Source organism: Perkinsus marinus (genome assembly GCF_000006405.1).
Source record: "Perkinsus marinus ATCC 50983 genomic scaffold scf_1104296943978, whole genome shotgun sequence".
NCBI lineage: Eukaryota > Perkinsozoa > Perkinsida > Perkinsidae > Perkinsus > Perkinsus marinus.
The window spans coordinates 31,887-50,847 of NW_003211622.1; the positions used below are offsets into that span (position 1 = coordinate 31,887).

Sequence of the window (18,961 nt, forward strand, 5' to 3'; positions counted from 1 at the left end):
AAAAACACTAGTGAAAAGCATATTTCACGACTACTACGTAGTGTGAATATCCTACTTTTACACCAGTTCACGTAAAACGGGTGAAACTCCACTTTTTCAAAATAGCAAAACGAAAAATAGATTTTTTTCAGAATTCTGAGAATGCTTACGCTCCATAGACGTCCTCCATACAGGTTTCGATCGAACTAGGTACTCTCCCATCTGCGAGGAGGCTTCTAGCCATCTACATACACAAAAAGCAAGGAAGAATATATGTTCTCTTTCCTCAGCTGGGCTAGGGAATTTCCCCACTAGTTATACAAGTTCACATATGAATCCGGCTAGAAATGTACGAAAACCAATGAGAATTTCCATATGTGGTCGATCATGTTTCTATTTTCTCTCACCTGGCTTTCGCAATTTTCTCCAATTCCCGAGAGCAATTGTCTATGGACTACTGCGCCGCCACTCAGTAGAGCCTTTCGGACGTACTCGGCCGATCCGGAGTCGTCCTTGAGGCAAGCTAATGCGGCTAAGGAAACGTTGACCTACTGAAAACACTCATTGTGAGAATATATATGCTTTCCTCAACTGAGCTTAAAAGTTTCCTCACTAATTATAGAAGTTATAATATACAAATCCGAGTAAAAAGTAGAAAAGTAGTTGAGTATTTCCCGAAATTTCCATATTGGCACCAACATATGTGGTTGACAATGTGCATGTTTTACCGCACTGCATTGGAGTTTCACCCGTGATATGAAAAACACTAGTGAAAAACACATTCCACGACTACTGCCAGGCGCAAATACCACGTTTTAATGGAGTTTTACGTGAAGTGGCGTGATACTCCATGTGAAAAACGCGATATGAAGTGAATTGAGAATACTTCGCGAATTACGCCGGACAAATCACTCCACTTCTCGTGAAACACATCACGTGTTTTAAGCGTTATTCACCGCACACGCGAGTTTTCACTAGTGTTGTTTTTTTCATAGCATGGGTGAAACTCCGATGAATGTTGATGTTACTTTCGACAGTGTTGCGGCCGTACCAAGAGCTCGATGAGGCCTGCACGGCTTTTCATTGAGGAGTGCCTCGTTGCAGCAGGGATCGGTATAGTAACTGCACAGGGCATTAGCCCGCTCCCCTCAGTTGAGCTCAGGAGTCTCCAAAGCTACTTGGAAGCCAACAAGGATTCACATATTGTCATTGACCATGTGCATACCACTCCATCAACCACTCACCCCGAGGGGTCCACGAAAGGATCCTTTCGACACAATGACGTCTCCGTATTCACTTCAACCAGCTTAGGGACAATCAGATCTTCAGCGAGATGCCAACATTTTCCAAAGGCGTCCATGGCCGTATAAGATAGCGCACGAGCAGCCAAGTTACGCAGCCGACGGGCATTCCACAATCGATATCTGATTAAGTGCCGCTGGTCAGCAGACTCGTAAGAATTACAATGTGCAGAGAGGCCTATCTTTTGATGATAGACGCGTTGCCTTTGGTGTGGTATAAGAAGAAAGATGTTTGAGTAGACCTGAATCGAAAATAAGAGGCCATTACATAATCACTGCCTACCAATTCTCGAGCTTGTTGATTTCCCTGCCCCTCCCGAATGAGGATACTCTCTCGTGTGATCCGAACAACTATGTTCCAGTCGACCGGCTTCTCGCATTTTTATTCTTATCTACTAAGCCGACAACTGAGAGCCCACATTGAAGAGACACTATTCGCTGTACCGCATCTATCTGAGCGATCACGCGGTCAAGAGCATTCTTATCGCAGTCGTTAGGCTCAGTGCGCGTTCCTGAGGATAGCCGTAGACTCATACGAATGAGGTCTCTCACGGTCGTCGAGATTCTTTAACTGTATGTCGTCAAGTACCACATTTCCTCCTTTTACCGTGATGAGTTTACTCGAGGAGAAGTCGATCGAACAGCGTCTGAGTTCTGGGGCCTATTCCCAATCTAGGACTCGCAGGGCCGTACTTGATCAAATTCTCCTCATCGATGAATCCGGGAGTAATGACACTTCGGTGATGGATGATCCCTGAGGAGGTCCACCCGTGATATGAAAAATACTTGTGAAAAACGACATTTCACATTTCACTTTGCTAAGACACGTAAAACGGAGTCACTTCATATCGCGTTTGCCCACCTCACATAAAACGGATGGAACTCACTCGTCGGGATGACTAAAACGAGTAGTCCCGGCTCTTGCACCGTGGCCATCTGTGCCAGCATCGATTCAACACTGTCGTCCACCCCGAAAGAGGTATACGCTCGAAGAGCCCACCAAAGGGTATCCGATCGTATCTTGCGGTGCAGTACTGTGCCATCTGGTGTCTTCTTACCGGCGGCGCGAGAATTCCGAATTTTTTTATCAATTTTTTCGCAGTATCATCATTTCTGGTAGCATTCGAGCATTTGATATTCACGGGCAGGCCAGTTACGGTCCTGTAAAAAAGCCTTCTATTCCTCATCGCGGAAAGTGCTGCTACCAGATCCCGCGATTCAAGTGCTCCAGAGTAGCGTTGTTGCTTTCCATAACATGCAGTGTCGGCTCTCGAACGTCCTTGAAGACTGTATCTAGCCTTGCGGATATCACAATGTTCTCGGAGATGACGAAATTTTGGGAAATTCTCGTTGGCTTCTGTACATTTCTACCCGAATTCGTATATAAACTCCTATAATCAGTGGGGAAACCGCTGAAGAAAGCGAACATATATTTCTCCAAGACTGACCCAGTTTATGAGGGTTTCTGGCAGCCCTCAGTTTATCAGCAAAATCATCCATTGTGAAGTTCCACATCGAGACTTCATTTCGATCACATATACACTTCACTTCGTGTATGCCCGGATCGAGATAACGCGAGTGATAGCAACTGATCTCAGAAGATTTCATCGCTCCTCAGCAGCCACTTCCCACCGGACTGGGCACTGAACGCATGTTTCAAGTTCACCAACGTATATCTCTTCTTCTCCGCATGTGCGTATATATAGATCTTCTTCATAACGAAGGACGACGCGTATGTATCTATATCGTTTCCTCTACTGAGTAGATCGGAAAATATAGATATGACCATCTACGTGTGAAAATTTGGTTTGCAAAAATTCATATAACTAGTGAGGAAACTCCTGAGCTCAGCTGAATAAAGCAAACATATATTCCTCTGTTGGCCTTACTCTTCAATTCGACTTTGTGTGGCAACTACTCTAACTCTATCGAGCCAGGATTGCCCTCCATAGCGAGGCGATAGGGTTGTGGTGATTCTCAATAACAGAGTCCAGCATATTGAGAAGGACAACATGTGGGCAACTCAGGGGAAATCCAATATAGTGTCGAACGCTTTAAGACCCATTAAATGTAATATGAATCAGGGTTCATCTAAGCCTCTTGAGAGATGCATCATTGTCACTGTCCCAATCTTCCGTAGTGCACAATGTGTCTTTCGAGTGGAAGAACCGCTCAACTGAGCTTATGATGAAGATAGTTACGTCGATTAGGTATACCCAGACTGCTGCCTTGTAAGGCACTCTCCTGCAGTTGTGTCCAGTGTAGTTTAATCTCAATGGGCAAATCACTAACACTCTCAAAGTGCTGCAGTTTATGCAACTTTCCCATATATAAAAGATCTGAGTTCATATACGCGGTCGAAATGAGTATGTGAATGCCGACCAGGTCAGACTTCGCAATAATATCGTCAACGAGATGGTCATTACCCCACACACAGTTGATTTTCACTAATGAGGTTCCCCTTTGGAGAAGTTTCTGTTCACCTGACGGGAGTCTCAATTCAGAATTGCCATACTTAGCGGTTGTATCACTAGGCAGGCTTTCAGCTGAGCGAATTCAACATCATCGTGGTGAACTTCGAATTTATCAAGTTTACATCGGAGTTTCACCCGTTACGTAGAGTGGCGTAATACTCTGTGATGAACCCGATATTCGCGCTATGCAGTAGTTGCGAAATATGTTTTTCATTTCACGGGTGAAACTCCATTATTGAACTCGTTAGCACTGCTAACTTCATCTGTCTTTTTTTGCGACAAGCTCCAGCTTAATCGTCCCAGAGTTACCATTTACGTCTTTATACGAGCAACGATCACGATTATCATCGTTTCACTTGAGTCTATGATTGCACATCCTGGGTCAAATTTCAGCTTCAAATGCATTGGAGTTTCACCCTTTTTAACTCTGTGAAAAACGCGATACTCGCGGTGATATGCGGTAGTCGTGAAATATGTTTCTCACTAGTGTTTTCCATACCATCGGTGAGACTCTATTGTAAGTATCATATCTTGGTGAAACTTAAATGACGTAAAATATTAAATTTTCACTTGAAGAGGAGAATCCAATAACACGCTCTAGCATGAACGAAACAACAACATGATAATAAAACTTGGAAAAATGCCCATCAAATCATATGATGGATATCAACAGCGCGACATGCATGCGTCCGTGATCATAGTTCCTTCAGGGCTTCTGGAATATTCTAACAAAGAGAGAGTCGGTGTGGGAAAATATGCACATGTTCGATGACGATATGAAATTTCTGATGAAATTTTCAGGGAACTTGTATTGAGTTCTGTATTCGAATTCGTGTGTAGACTTCTAGGGAATTCCTCAACTGAGCTGAGGAAAGCAAACATATATTCCTCCTCCTCCAACACTGAACAGAACGCCTTACGTATCAACCATGGACTCGTAGTCAAGCACGAGACCATCGGATGAGAAGTCTCGTACGAATATGTCGACTTCTTCCCGACTGAAGGGCTCTCCGGCGTTCTCCATCACTGCTCTGAGGGAAACACTATTCACCGGTCGCGAACAGCAATTCTCAACGATTCATAAAATGCTAGTGCATCATCTCCCGTGTAAAAACAGAGTTGTTGCAGGAAGGCTTCCTTAATGAATAGCTCTTTTGCGAAGGGTTCTTGAAGGTCAAGAATTTGATGGTTCAAAGAACACATCTTTTAAGTGGTTCATATCGAATTTTGCGGTCTCACGCGTAAAAGGCTAATGAATCCTTCTTTGAAGAGATTTTTGAAATAGGTTCAACCTGTCTCTCTCGGGTGAAGGAAGCGAAGCCGTTATGCATATCTAATTTCTCGAGATGGCTTTCTTCACTCCGAGAATACGACTACCGATTTCGGAACGTTGTGAAGCAGTTCATATTGTTATCATGCTGGTATTCGAACTTTCAAAAATTGAAGGTTAAGTTGAAAATACTACTTTGTATAACGGTTCGATTCACAATGAAAATCGATTGAGTATAACCAGGCAGATTTCTGAAGCATTCCTCCAGGTAGATATAACAAAGATGGTGTCGTACCAGCCCAACGTGAGTCAACCACATGTGTTGATGACTAAGTTCAAGTGCTGAGGAAATTTGACGAAATCCTCAGTGGTTTCTGTACACTTGTAGCCGAATTCGTAGGTACACTTTTATAATTAGTGAGTAAACTCTCAAGCTCAGCTGAGGAAAGCGAGCATGTATTCCTTCAACACTGTCCCCAGTGTGTAGAAATTTGCACATGGTCAACCACTGTGTCGGTGACAATATGAAAACTCTGAAGAAATTTTGTAAGATTTTTGTTAGTTTCTGTATACTTCTCGTATATAAACTCCTATGATTAGTGAGAAACTCTTAAGCTCAGTTGAGGAAAGTGAACAACACTGTCTCAATGGGTTTCCACTTACATGAATCTTACCGAAATGCTTTAATGCTAACTAGGCCAGTATTTTCCGGGTCCATCGGGGTGAAGAAACTCATCAAATCAAGTGGAGTGTTCAATCGTAATTGTTCAGCACATTTACTGCACATCTCAAGGAACTGTTGCGGCGACACTCGAGGGTCCTCTTTGTTCACTTCTCTAACTCCAGTCTGATACAATAAACTAATGTTGGAGGAGTTTATGTTCACTGAATGTTATTCACTGATAATGTAAGTTTTCATACGAACTCGGGTAGAAGTTTACAGAAACCAATGAAAATTTCCTCAAAACTTCAAACAGAGATGACACCTACGCATGTGGTTGACCATGTGCATATTTTTTGTTCGCTTCCCTCAGCTGAATTGAGTGGTTCCCTCACTAATTGTACAAGTTCATATATAAATTAGGGTAGAAAGGTTCACATGCCAATGAGAATTTCCTCAGAATTTCTATATTGTCATCTACGCATGTAGTTGACCATGTGCATATTTTTCCACACGGCAATGGACTGAAATATACACTGAACAACCACCTTGCAAGATTCCGATCATGTCTCATCATCGCTCTCTCGATCCTCCATAGCAAACACTATGTTTCGAACAATGTAATGTTATTAACATTGTAATGTTATTTCAATGACTGACCCCATTTACGCACCTCAAATGAGTGCAACATCGCATTAGTAGGGCTGAAGCCACATAGTCGTAGCAAGTTGCCAAGCTCTGATAGTAGACAGCCTCTCCCATCCTACAAGGTGAATATTAGCACGACGTGCTCGTGGGAATATTTTCACATGATTAACCACAGGTTAGAAAATGTGAGGAAATTTTGGGAAATTTTCCTTGATTTCCGCACATTTCTACAAAAATTCGTATGCAAATTTCTTAAATTAGTGAGAGAACTCCCAAGCTCATCTGAGATAAGCGAACATATATCCCAACACATACTTGATTGAAAGTTTGATATTGTTCCATATAGGAGTCTGACTTGGCCTTGGGAGCAGTACCAGTTGCCGAATTTTCGTGTGAACGCATGGTTGTGTTGCCATTCATTGACTTACTCATCGAGTAAAATTTATAACAGCTGAACCGACTACGGTACAACAGATTTTCGTCGGGTTGACAACCCGGGTTTGACAAGTCCAACGCCGAAAACCGTCAGACTATCACCGATGCATTTCACTCCAATAGGGATGAATTCAGGCAAGTCTATTGAGTCTTGTAAGTTAATGTCAACGGAATCCGTGATGTCGAACAACTCAACGGGTATGTGCGTATGAGTTTAAAGTCCAACGCCGAAAACAGGCTTAGTGAGACTAGCACCGATGTATTTTACTCCGAGAGGGATGAATCCAGGCAAGCTTTTTTATTGAGTGTTATAAATTAATGTCAACGGAACGAATGACTCAACGAGTGATCAGGTTAGTGACAGAAATTACAGTCCCCCGTAGAACACAATGTGTCTCTCTAGGCCGGTGGATCCCTCTAGCTAAGCTTACGATGAAGATAGTCTATGCCGGCTAGGTGAACGGAGAGCGAGCTCTGTGCGGGAAACCTCACAAACTTTCACGCGAGTGGGAAGGGCACTGTGAGGGTCTAGGGCGAGTGAGGATGGTCTTCGCCACCGGGAAATATCTTCAGGTATGATCAAGCCTTGTAAGGCACTCTTCTGCAATTATATCGACTGTAGTGTTATCTCACTGGGCAAATCACTAACAATAGTGACGCGACTCCTTTACAATGTAAGGATTGCTCGGTGTCGTCACATCGCTTACGTAGTCATTAAACATAACACAACATGCCTACCTAGGATGACAATGTGAAAAAGTGATATCAATAATTACAGCATAATGTTTTGTTAAGACCCGTTGATGTTATTAATCAGCAAAGACAATTCACTGCATCCACCAGGATAATAACATCTCGGAAAGTTATGAAAAATATGTACTCAGCGCTAGTAAGTACTTTCATCATTGAACTTGTCGAGGCTCATCTCCCTATAGGGACTAGCACTTACAGATACAACGCTCAAAAGGAGTAGGGGCTACGCAGTGGCATCCTTTTTGGCAACCTCCTTTACAATACAGATTTTCCGGGCGGCAGGGGGTATTCGACAGCGCACGAAAGTGCGCAGGGATACCCTCAGCTTGAAGAGTGAGGATGAGGTTGAGCAGACAGACCAACATCAGGTAGAATGCAGCCATGATTGGAAAAGTGATTTGGACAATGCTGAACGCTAGAACCAGCTCAGTCATTGCAATACAATCCATAGCTCATCAGCTTAGCCGTACGGATAGTCGAACGCACCGACCAGTTCCATCTCTAGTATGCAAATACTATAAAATCAGTCTAGGCTTTGTTTTGGACAATTGTACTAGAAGGAGCTGTACCGTGTCGTTCAACACTACTATGTGCTGCTGTGTATTATCCCAGCTCACCTAAGCTGTATACTCAGTTTGATGATACCACCAAGCCTTGTTTTGGTCATGCGTGCAGAGACACGCACCATGCGGCACGCAAACACATAGCTTCTTCTCCTTTTCATAGAGCGAGGTATAACGCTTCGTATAACCTTACCTAAGTATCGCAACAACTATCAATGTCATCGCCGAGGTCATTGAGCTCGCCTGAGTCACTCCAGTCAGAGTATGAGCTGGAGGGAGCTACAGGAGCACAATACACATACGTAAAACGTGAAGACAGATCACGCGAGAAGTCCACATAACACTAAGCTGATGTTGCTATTGGACACTCAATCTTGCTGAAGTCGCTGATATAGCTATATACAGTTGGTTCTACTCTCTGCATAGAATACACCCTCATCAGCAGCCGATCGTATTTTGCCTTCTACGAGTGCGTCGCCTCTCATCTCTGATCTGCAACACTGAGCCAGCCTGCACGCTTGCACAATAACGCCGGGCTCACGCATTGTGCGCCTACGCAGGGCTCACTGAGCCCTGCGGTACGACTTTTGTTGGGTGATGAGCCCAATATCGATCATTCTGTCTGGGGGAAAATGCACATGGTAAACTACATGTGTTGGTGATAATGTGAAAATTCTGAGCAATTCTAGGGAAATTCTCGTTAGTTCCTGTACATGCCTACCCAAATTAATCTACAGATCCCCATAATTAGTGAGGAAATTCGTGAGCTCAGCTGGGAGTAGTGGACCTATATCTCAACATCGTGTGCGAGAGTCTCTGATGGTGTTTTCGATCTGCCAGCTAGCACTTCGTTCGTCTCCACTCTCTAGTCGATAATAAGAGACCCGTCTATTGGTAGATCTATCCACATAACTCGTATGCTCGTCCGGAACGTACACCGGTTTGCAAGGAGCACAACCAGGAAGCTCCACAAGAAAGTGTCGCGATGAACAGTCGTATTTCACATCGAGTCAAACTTCGAACTCAACATCGCATGATAACGAGAAGTAGTTCACAAGAGCATGCGATGACATCACAGAGATGTCGCTTCTCCTAGCATTTCTTCAATAGCCGTCAACACCGCGTCCTTCAGCGTCTCATTCGCGATCTGACCAATTCCATCAAACTCTCTGTCGGCTCATTAACTCACTCTCGATAGGTCTCTCAAAGCTCCACATTCTCCTCTGATCATCTGATAATCAGAACTAGCTACATTCTCGCTCGCCCGAAAAATATACCTTTTTCTCCTTAGATTCACGTTCAGATATATTCCTCGAGAGCTTTTCACTCGCGTTCTCCCAACCTATAGAAATAAAAGATTTTCCCAAATGCCATAAAACAAGATTGCGTACCAGTGGTACCAACCAACAACATGCTGGCGTGGTTGGAAGTGGTTACACCGCGAGCATCGCGAATAAGGCTTTCAACTTCGCTGTCCACCTCCTACATCCCCACAACAACTATTCTCGCCGTATTCGACAGCTTACCTCAATCTGCCCAGCGTTGTCCTCGAGCGATGCGATCAGCTGAGAAATGTAACTCCTCAACTACGTGAATCAGATAGAAATATATATAGGAGAATTCGGTAACAATACTTGATAAAAAACTGATATTTACGAATGTCACGAGGATAACATGTAGTATTGAAATAGATGCCCCTAGGTATGTTAAGCGAAATAGTATATGTAATTTCACCTCATATAATAACAACAAATACTATCACGAGAATAACAATAAAATTCATAATAATGGAGTTTCACCAGTCTAACGTGGAGTGAAGTAATACTCCATACTTTTATAGAACGTGCATGTTTCCGAGATCGATTGACACAATAGTTTCCCGCCGAGTGAATTGTGAAATATCTTTTTCACTGTCCGTGTGAAACTCCAATATGTAATATCAATGATAATTGGTAAAATCCTTACCGTTCCTTCTGGAGTTATCTCCCAATGCGGAACGTTCCACAATACGTCATCAGCAGTCCTAGGCGCTGCAGGTCTCGGCGATGATGGTTCCTGCGATGCACGCTATGCATACCCGTACCCAATTGAAACGCTACATGGAGTAGTGGTGAAATTGACTGAGTGCTTATTCCCCCCTTGATGAGCTCAGATAGACTTTCATCAGCAAATACATCTCGTAGGAGGTGCTGGATGATCTATGATAACACTTTGAAGTAATCCCGAAGTCCCGAGGTAATTCCACTCGTTATTCTCTCACAAACTGCAATAAAGCGTTTCCTATCGATCCTATAAGGCTTCGTGTCACTGATCTGCGATACTCTAAATAACGTGATATGTTATTCATCTCTCGAATCGAGTGGACTGTGTACAGAATATAGGAATATCTAGCACATCTTAGCTCAAGCGCAGCTGTACCGCAAACGGGACAGGGAGTCGCTGTCAGTGAGATAAAGCCTTACAATCCTACTCACCTGCTCAGCCTCGTTTGATGCAATAAAAGGAGTAGTGCTGACCTTTGACTTCTCATACAACCTGACTCAGTTACCCGTCAACCCTACTCTTGCATACGATCCTGCTACCTCTCGACAGACGGTCTTACAGTGATCCTAACATGAAGAGGACAGCGACTGGGCTTCCCATCGATACAGAAGCCCTCCACTTTATCAATGCTGTCTTTTCTGAGCACAACCATACAGCGACTCACTCGAATTTGAGAAAGAGTCTGATAACAGTGAGAAAAATGTTCCCAATGTGATCACATCTACATGGGGAACTGATTGAAGAATGTGTTCCTTGCCATGTGGGAAATTCAACCATTATAGGTTCCTGGATGATTCGCGGCTTCCATAGGCCTAGTCGGTCATCACCACAGTAGTGAAAAGTCTCACGGGCGAGCGATATTTACCCGTCCTCTCGGGTGGCGTTCCTCGCAATAGATTCTCTATCTCTCGAGTCGGAGTTCTGCAGCATCGATTGGACCTACAGCGGAGCGAAGCGTTTCACGTTTCGCATTTTTCGAAATCCCACCAGACTCTGATGCAAATCGTCCACTCGGGCTTCTGACGGCAAATCCACCGATAACATCACTGATCTTCCAAGATTCTCATTCAAATACTTCTGCCCCCCTATTGTAGAGGCAAGGTGTCGATACCTGTTGCCGGTGCAAGGGATCGAACCCGGGACCTCTGTAAACCTACCTTGATACAGTTAGACGATTAACAACAGAGACATGCTTTGGTCTAAAGGGATCTCTCATGGAAAAAGCAGGCTCGTGACGATGATCCTTGTGCTCTACAATAATCTCCTCAGATCTGATCATCGATATCGCAGGAGAGACCTCCTCCTCTTCCTACACGTACTGATCAGCAGTCGGGTCATCACTGTAACTCATCAAATTGTTATCGTTCATCTCATCAACGGGCGTCCAGGACACTATCTAGAATATGAAAATCGCAATGAATTTGCTACACAGATTGATCCCGTTAAATTGGCTCCTGAGTTCTCGACCGGTGGGTGGGAAAATATTCACTTGGTCAACTACATCTGTTGATAACATCATAAAAATTGCAGGAAATTCCTATTTTCTTCCTGCACACTTCTACCCGAATTCGTGCGTAAACTCTCATAATTAGCAAGGAGACTCCCAAGCCCAGCTGAGAAAAGCAAACACATATTCCAACACTGTATAGTGGTGATACATATTCATATCAATAACCCGAGTTCGATTCCCACACATGTCATTTATTATCACCCACCGAGCACTCAACCTCCCCATCTATCGCTATCATAGCAACTTCATTATCATCATTTTCAGCATCAACTCGACCCAACGTAAAGACCACGATCTGGCTGCTCTTGGGCGCGATCACACCCTCCTAAGAAGAGCATCCGATCAACTTCTACTCACACACTGATCACTTCTGGCTGGACGACCATCCTGCTGGACCCGCCATCAGGTTGCAGCAAACCGCGAAGATCCCACCTAACATGAGGTCAACTGCGACGTAGTGGTTGGTGCTCGTCCCTGTCACCTGTAGTGCATGACCATATCCTCGGTGTAGTTCACCAGTACTGTTATACGATGGACAGTCGCACCTACGGAAATTAGCCCCACTATTATACGCTCTTGTGCACAATGTAGTTTCATCCGAGATATGAAGAATATATTTCACGACTACTACATAGCGCGAATATCACGTTTTCCCCGAGTATTACAATACGGGTGGAACTCGAGCGTACTAGATTAACAATATCGATGTTGGAGTTTCACTCGTTCAACGTGAAGTGGTATAACACTCTATATAAATCGTAAGACGTATATTTTTCCGTGACCGATAAATACGAAATGTGAAATGTGGAATATGTTTTTCATATCACGGGTGAGACTCCGATGAATATCTATAGATATGAATAACTGCGTAATAAATTATGAGGAGGCAACTCACCCGCTTTGACATGGCCAAAGTCGAGATGCTCTACCGAAAGAGCCGCCCCATGCGTAAGAACACAACTGCAGGCTTGCAGTGGGAGGGAAGGGGAGAAAACACTACTTGACGATGTAAGAGAACTTCTCTGGAAAAATTGCAAGTTCATATACCATCACTGCTGAGATCTCACCTGTCGCGGGTCAAAGGCCGACATAACGAGAGTAAAAGCAAGCTCTTCCTTGACGAGTACAGCTTCTGGGGTATCTTCTACTAATTCTATGAAAACCTATCATTAAGGTAGTTGATTATTTCAATTATCATTCCATAAAAAAATCTAGGTTGGTAACAGGAGTAGTGGCCACATAAAATCAGCAGAGATAACCGATACCCTTTCAAAATTGACTAAGCGTTTATTCTCCACTAGCACTATTCTACCAATATACCTGAGCATGATACTCTATAGCTTCCAGCGGGCAGAAGAGGATGTCCAAATAGGTGCTTGCCTATAGTAGCAATAACAGTGAGCCTATCATAGGTCATCAGCTCACATTCGGCTTGAGTACACCCGAGGACGGACGAATCTCGAGGACTTTGAAATTATAATTGGTCTTGTTGAACTCTTCGATGCAATTCGAGCGGATCCGCCAAGTCGCCGGTGAACCTGACGATCCCTTCCCAGCCGCAACAGTGTCTCCTACATCACCTCCGATGTTCGAAAGCTCAACTGTTTGCAGGCATGTGCCTCGACCGATCGGCACTGGTACGAGACTGAGGCATGTGCTCCCTAGTGAACGCCAGCCTTGCCTTACTTTATGTTATCCTGTCTAACGCTGAGTTTCGGAACTCCCCTCGGCAATGTAGTTCCCGTTAAGAAGAGTCGCAAAAGCTTGCCGTGTTCGAGTTGAAGTACAACAGGGATGACGTGCGTTCCGACATACGCGAACCGATATGTGAATTTCAGATGGACGCTTTTGCCGGGTTCAATGACACTCCGACGAGGCCGTACATCGATAAGGTGTTCTTCCATCACCTGCGTTGAGGAATCGCAAGATAGCAAGATATCACACTTGCTACCCATTGGTGATGTCGTGCTTCCTCCATATCCTGACCCTCGAGATGACCATATGCCCACAGAGGAATGCTTGAGCCTTTGAGATGGACGTCCTCAGGCGTGATAATCTTCAACTTAGCAGAAACGTCCGAGGTGTTGGTGACAGCAGCGTATCTTTGAGCACAATGGAGAACCGACTTTACTGCTGTCGCATGATCACATGGTCACAGTTGAGGAACCAACGGATGCTGTCGCGAGATTCAGAGTGGAAGTATCTTCCAACCGATCGAAAAGTTCTTCCGTTTTGTCAGGGCCTGTGCGAATCATGGAAATACTCCCCTTATCAAGACGGTTGACCTATCCCCCATCCAGCGTCCTTTATCATGAGGTCTTTCTCAGTGTCAGTGATAGGACTCCTCAGAGCCGAGTTGATCTCATCAATCATCATATACTGCCACAGTGCTGACAACGGTCTTGCCGGCCCTGAAGTTGCATCCAAGTCCACTGTAGAGAAGGGGTTCAGCTTCGGTAGGATTTTGTAACTCTTCATCCGAGAGCTCACCATGGACACAGTTGTCCTCGTGTTCGTTAACATCATGAAGGTTGTCGCTGACTACTCTTAGGTCTCGTATTTGAACCTTCCAACATCACCCTCGCACTATCAGATCAGGTCACCCGTCATACCACGGGTGATTGGCAGTCAGCAATGATAATGACGCTGGCCAGAGGACCTCCACCGAGATTTGATGATGTCGGGGTCATCTCGGAGGGCGCCGAAAGCGGGAGGATTTCCAGACTAACATCAAGGGAGGATCAGTGACGGTCGGCAGAGCAATTCTCGTACCGGAATTGATATTTTCCTCTGAATGTCATATTCACGGAGAAAACCACAGCCTCAGCAGCACCGGGCGCGAGCATTCCTCTTAGATCGTCATCCCGAACCGTACAAGCCGTCGAAAGGTCGGCATCAGGAGGCGGGTGCGGGTCTCCTTTCAAGGGCTGGTACGACAATAAATCAACCCGAGTGAGATAATAAATCTCAACGCTAGAGAGGTTGCTGACCTGATTCGTATCATGGCAACGTCAAGCTAAGATACGCGAACCTCACTCTAACAGGTGCGCTGACCCGACACAGGGTCGGTATCGGTCCCAAGTCGATAACAGGAGGCTCACAACGGAGTTGAGGCTCTTGACTGAACCCAATCAGTTTGACACGAGTGGTCCACTCCTTGCCACCGGATCTGACACGGGAAGAGATTCACCTCTCCCGAGGTGGTAGCAGGTTGTCACCGGTACTCACAGCGGAACAGTCGTGGCCGTGATCCAGGTGGTATCGACCTCGTGCGTTGGTGGGATGACTGATGGATGATAAGTCATCAACGCGTTGGTGGTCCCAAAGGCTGGGAGCTCCCCGTATGTGATCGGGAGAGAGAAAAGACTTCTCCCTTGTTCGGGGATATCCAGTTTCCACTTGAGCGATACACCGGAAAGATTAGTGATTTCTGTGCTCACTGAAGTGACTGTTCCAGTGACGGTGGGAGGAAATGTGACAACCTGTGGCCGAAGAATCGTCACCGCGCCACTAAATAACCTTCGTTCGAAAATCTGTGCTCCCACCTGATTATCTGATCCGATTTTGAGGGGAGAGCTGATCCAGCATTTGCCTTGGACATGGACAGTAGCGGCCGACTCGCGTATGTCATTCAAGAGGAATTTGAAGTATCCCGAGTGGTCCACCGCCTCCTCTGTTGATGCAGTGGTGACACGAGGGTGATACAAAACCGCTACCAAAGCGAACCCGCGCGGTTCGATGGCTCTAACGGGTGGCTGTGCCATCGACCGGAGAGTTTCATCCCTCACCCGATTGGAGGGAAGCATTGGAAAGCATCCAGAGTTGACTCATGTCCGAGATGAGGGAACCACTCAGCACAATATCCAATCACGATGTCGCTACTGTTGTGCAAAACTATCACCTGTTGGAGGTCTACAGCGGAGCGGTGCTTCTATCTAACTAACCTGCGCATCTGTTTGCCCTGGAGTTACACCTCTGAACCGTACGCTAGTCGATTCTTTCGTGGCCGAGTTGACCGTCACTTTAGGTTCAGCATGTCTCTCCGACGGCCAAGAATGAGCTGTAGCAACGATGGTTGACGTATGCGGTGGGACGAGCATCGCAGCATCACCAAATCGGTAGCTCCTACAGGAAAAGTTCCGCTCGAGACTCTCGTAATTCGCTGACCTGTTCTCTTTAGGCACCATTACGCAGTCCATGGAAGCGACCGTGTAGCGGCAGTCCCCTTCAGTTGGAGGGTGGTATTCAATTGTGAACTCCCTGGTATTCGAACCGGGGATCTCTCCAGATCCCGGACGGATCTCAAAAGCTGGCTTGCATGTTGCGTTTCGACTCGGCCAGTACACCATAACCCTTCCCGGGCTGGGATTGTTCACGGATATTTTCCTCAGGTACGGACCGTTAGCTGGCGAACAAGCTCCGAAGGTAACCGCCCTCTCAGAGACAAGACCAGTAGCTTTCACAAGTTCCTCCCAACCGTTCGAAGGCCCTTCGGAATCATCGAGAGCCACACTAGGAGGGAGCTTGTTGTCATTGGAGTTGGGCGGAGGAAAGCTGCTGAGATCCGCGCTTGTTATAGCGCGCCACAGCTTAACATGGGCGTACGTTAGTTTCATCGGGTGGTGGTCCGCGTTGAAGCTGTTAACGATACAGTCAACATAGAGAGGCTCCGCAGCATGCCTCACGAGTACCCAAAGTCGCCGGTAGTGATTATAGGGGATTTCAGGGCGCGCGGTCACGACAACAGTAGCAGTAGACCTAGGCTCGATAACGCCACAGTGATTATCGAGCTCTAGCACCGAATACGCGACGCCTTCACCGACGTCGTTGCATCTCGTCTGGACGACTTGATACTGGGTTGTCACGTCAGGGCTGTAGTTAATAATGTGGAAAACCTTAGTACAGCGGGTGCCAACTTCCACTTCTTCGAAAGTGAGACTCTTAGCGCTCATTTTGATCGGTATCGCGTCGCAGCGAGCGGTTGCGGATACAACCAACACATTTTTCAACAACCCCACAGTGGAAATTTCAAAATCGGCTGAGATTTCCTCAAGGACGGTCGAAGACTTGTACGAAACCAAGAGAGAAATCGATTGCAACGGCCCGATCGAACAGGGGTTCGACGCGTCGACTGATAAACCGTTAATCAGTCTAATGTCGAACGGACTTGCCTGAGGGTGAATCTACTTCTGTGAAATCCCACACTGCCCACCTTAACAATAGGTTTAGCGAAGAAGGAAGTACTAACAGGAGTCGCATTTGTGACGTTTACTTCTACTGAATGTGTTATTCCCGGCGAACAGGAGCCTGAAGTCACGTTGTAGACCAATATACCAGTGTAGCAATATATATTTGATTTCCTCAGATTTTTTTACGAAAATTCACACACGATCTAGGGTAGAAGTATGCGAAAACCAACACTATTTTTCCAGATTTTCCTCAGAATTGTCATATTGTCACCGAAAAATGTGCATTCATATTCCCACACTGTACTATACGTACCGAAATCGATGCGCACATGGCCGTCCTCAGTAGTAAGGACCCTCTGGTCTGTTGAGTCCTCCTTGGTGAAAAGAAGATGAGGAACTTTGGCAATCCCGTACACCTGCGAAAACGTGGGAGTTGGAGAACGCAATTCGGAAAAAGTTCTTTTATACATGGGAAGGTTGCATAAACTAAAATCCGGGAAATTCTTTTATACATGGGAAAGTTGCATAAACTGAAATCCGGGAAATTCTTTTATACATGGGAAAGTTGCATAAACTGAAATCCGGGAAATTCTTCTATACATGAGAAAGTTGCATTAACATTCGGAAAGTTGATACTCTTACCCGTAGAGGAATCTCCTGAGACTCGTGCAGCATATGGTGGTTATTCTCATCGCCAACACCAAGCCTGGACAGATCATCGATGGAAGGCTGACAGAAGACCCAGGTTCGAATCCCAGTCGGGGTATTTCTTTACCCCGGCAGTCGCTGTAGCCACGACTAGACCATCGATGGTCTGCCCGGTTTCAGGGAAGATCCTCAGAATATACTCGGCTGAACCACCAACAGGAATCATCTCTGGAGAGGCGTCAGGATCTAGGGAGAATGGCTTCAAGAGCTTCCACGTTATACGCGCTGGACGTGAACCTGACGAGTTGACGAAAGAGTGGTATGAATCTTGCACGCATGCACATGACCAGTGTTGTAAAGATGTATGATCTTAGTTCTGGTTTCACCAGCGGGAACGATACCAAAATCAACAGTCGCGTTGGGGATCTTATGGCTGATCGAAAGTGTGTTAACCTCAGCTCGAATACGACTGAAGCAAGAAGAATATCTTAGGTTGCTGACGATAAGATATACATTAGGACCGCTGGAGGAACATCTGCGACTGCTGGGGTCTTCACGTGAACGACAATCTCATCTAGTAAGGGCTCGTAGGCTGTCGGCCTGGGGAGAATATTTATTAGTGTTGGCACTCCTCAGCTGAGCTTAGGAGTTTCCTCACTAGAAGTTTAGTGACAAATTGGCGTGGGGGAAACCGAAGAGAATTTTATGAAAAATTCTTCAGAATTTTCATGAGTATATTTTCCCACACAGACTTTTGACCTAAAACTCACTTAAAGGTGACAGGAATTTTCTCGGTTAAACCCGGGGGAATCTTGATCGGCTTCGGGTAAGGTAGTGATAGAAATCGCGATCGCGGCAAAGTGTACCTATTTTGAGACATACCATTCGGGCAGGAAAAATATCTTTCATACTTAATAGTGACAGGAACGAGCCAATCGTTTCTGATGGGAAATGTTACTGTCACTTCTTCACCAACATCCCATGTAGTAGGAAGAAAACGAATTTCGTCGGGACAGGAAATCTGAAATGCAGTTTGGGAATAAATAACAAATTTGTTGGTGATAATATATAAATTCTGAGGAAAACCTGAGAAATTAGCGGTGGTTTTCGCATATGTCTACTCTACGGATTCGTGTATGAAATTTCATAAAAAAATCGAAGAAATCGGAAAAAAATTTTCACACTGCTGAAATCAGACCACCGAGTAAAACTCACTCCGCAGAGTCGGAGTCGTTCTGAAGCTTGTAAGGCTTGGCCCTCGGGAATCGCCGTTATTTTGACGTTCCTCTTGCCGGGATTCTGAAGCGAAAAGTTTATGCAACTTTACCAGCTACAATTATATTTCATCACATGTGGGGGAGAAGGCCTAACATCAGAGTGATAGTTAGGAGGAGTCGGCTTATAAGTGTCTGAAGGCCTTGGGGTCTTCAGAACTCGAGTTGGACTATTGACCATTCTGGATAACTGACAACTTGTCCAAGATACGG

The 18,961-nt window shown here is 45.3% G+C and overlaps 6 protein-coding genes across 6 annotated transcripts in view; 1 reads left to right on the plus strand and 5 right to left on the minus strand.

Moving 5' to 3' along the window:
• The window catches only part of Pmar_PMAR025329 (hypothetical protein), a gene marked incomplete at both ends in the record, with an annotated part of 3,490 nt that extends 2,151 nt beyond the window's left edge, over positions 1–1,339 (minus strand). Inside the window, 4 exons of the mRNA XM_002780855.1 lie at positions 150–223; positions 387–511; positions 1,031–1,101; positions 1,224–1,339. Of these exons, the coding sequence (XP_002780901.1) occupies positions 150–223; positions 387–511; positions 1,031–1,101; positions 1,224–1,339 (386 nt within the window). The remainder of the gene's footprint in view (positions 1–149; positions 224–386; positions 512–1,030; positions 1,102–1,223) is intronic.
• Positions 1,340–9,156: 7,817 nt separating this feature from the next.
• On the minus strand, positions 9,157–14,013 carry Pmar_PMAR025330 (hypothetical protein; the record flags this gene model as incomplete). The annotated part of the gene is made up of 23 exons (XM_002780856.1): positions 9,157–9,231; positions 9,274–9,315; positions 9,362–9,426; positions 9,476–9,566; positions 9,611–9,649; positions 10,050–10,139; positions 10,559–10,619; positions 10,667–10,765; positions 10,993–11,066; positions 11,175–11,238; positions 11,285–11,398; positions 11,441–11,523; positions 11,843–11,962; positions 12,006–12,069; positions 12,119–12,182; positions 12,533–12,659; positions 12,705–12,800; positions 13,063–13,175; positions 13,218–13,282; positions 13,324–13,544; positions 13,589–13,739; positions 13,786–13,879; positions 13,923–14,013. The coding sequence occupies 23 exons, from the start codon at positions 14,011–14,013 to the stop codon at positions 9,157–9,159; spliced, it is 2,103 nt and encodes a 700-aa protein (XP_002780902.1).
• A 239-nt stretch (positions 14,014–14,252) lies between these two features.
• Positions 14,253–14,564, minus strand: Pmar_PMAR025331 (hypothetical protein; the record flags this gene model as incomplete). Its single annotated transcript, XM_002780857.1, has 2 exons — positions 14,253–14,361; positions 14,410–14,564. Coding segments are annotated over 2 exons (264 nt in total), but the record flags the coding sequence as incomplete, so codon positions are not given.
• Positions 14,565–15,572: 1,008 nt separating this feature from the next.
• Positions 15,573–16,589, minus strand: Pmar_PMAR025332 (hypothetical protein; the record flags this gene model as incomplete). Its single annotated transcript, XM_002780858.1, has 1 exon — positions 15,573–16,589. The coding sequence occupies one exon, from the start codon at positions 16,587–16,589 to the stop codon at positions 15,573–15,575; it is 1,017 nt and encodes a 338-aa protein (XP_002780904.1).
• A 194-nt stretch (positions 16,590–16,783) lies between these two features.
• Pmar_PMAR025333 (hypothetical protein) lies at positions 16,784–17,700 on the minus strand (the record flags this gene model as incomplete). Its single annotated transcript, XM_002780859.1, has 4 exons — positions 16,784–16,944; positions 17,140–17,242; positions 17,469–17,555; positions 17,602–17,700. The coding sequence occupies 4 exons, from the start codon at positions 17,698–17,700 to the stop codon at positions 16,784–16,786; spliced, it is 450 nt and encodes a 149-aa protein (XP_002780905.1).
• A 1,124-nt stretch (positions 17,701–18,824) lies between these two features.
• Pmar_PMAR025334 (MAPK2, putative) overlaps positions 18,825–18,961 on the plus strand; it is a gene marked incomplete at both ends in the record, with an annotated part of 2,521 nt that continues 2,384 nt past the window's right edge. Inside the window, one exon of the mRNA XM_002780860.1 lies at positions 18,825–18,851. Within this exon, the coding sequence (XP_002780906.1) occupies positions 18,825–18,851 (27 nt within the window). The remainder of the gene's footprint in view (positions 18,852–18,961) is intronic.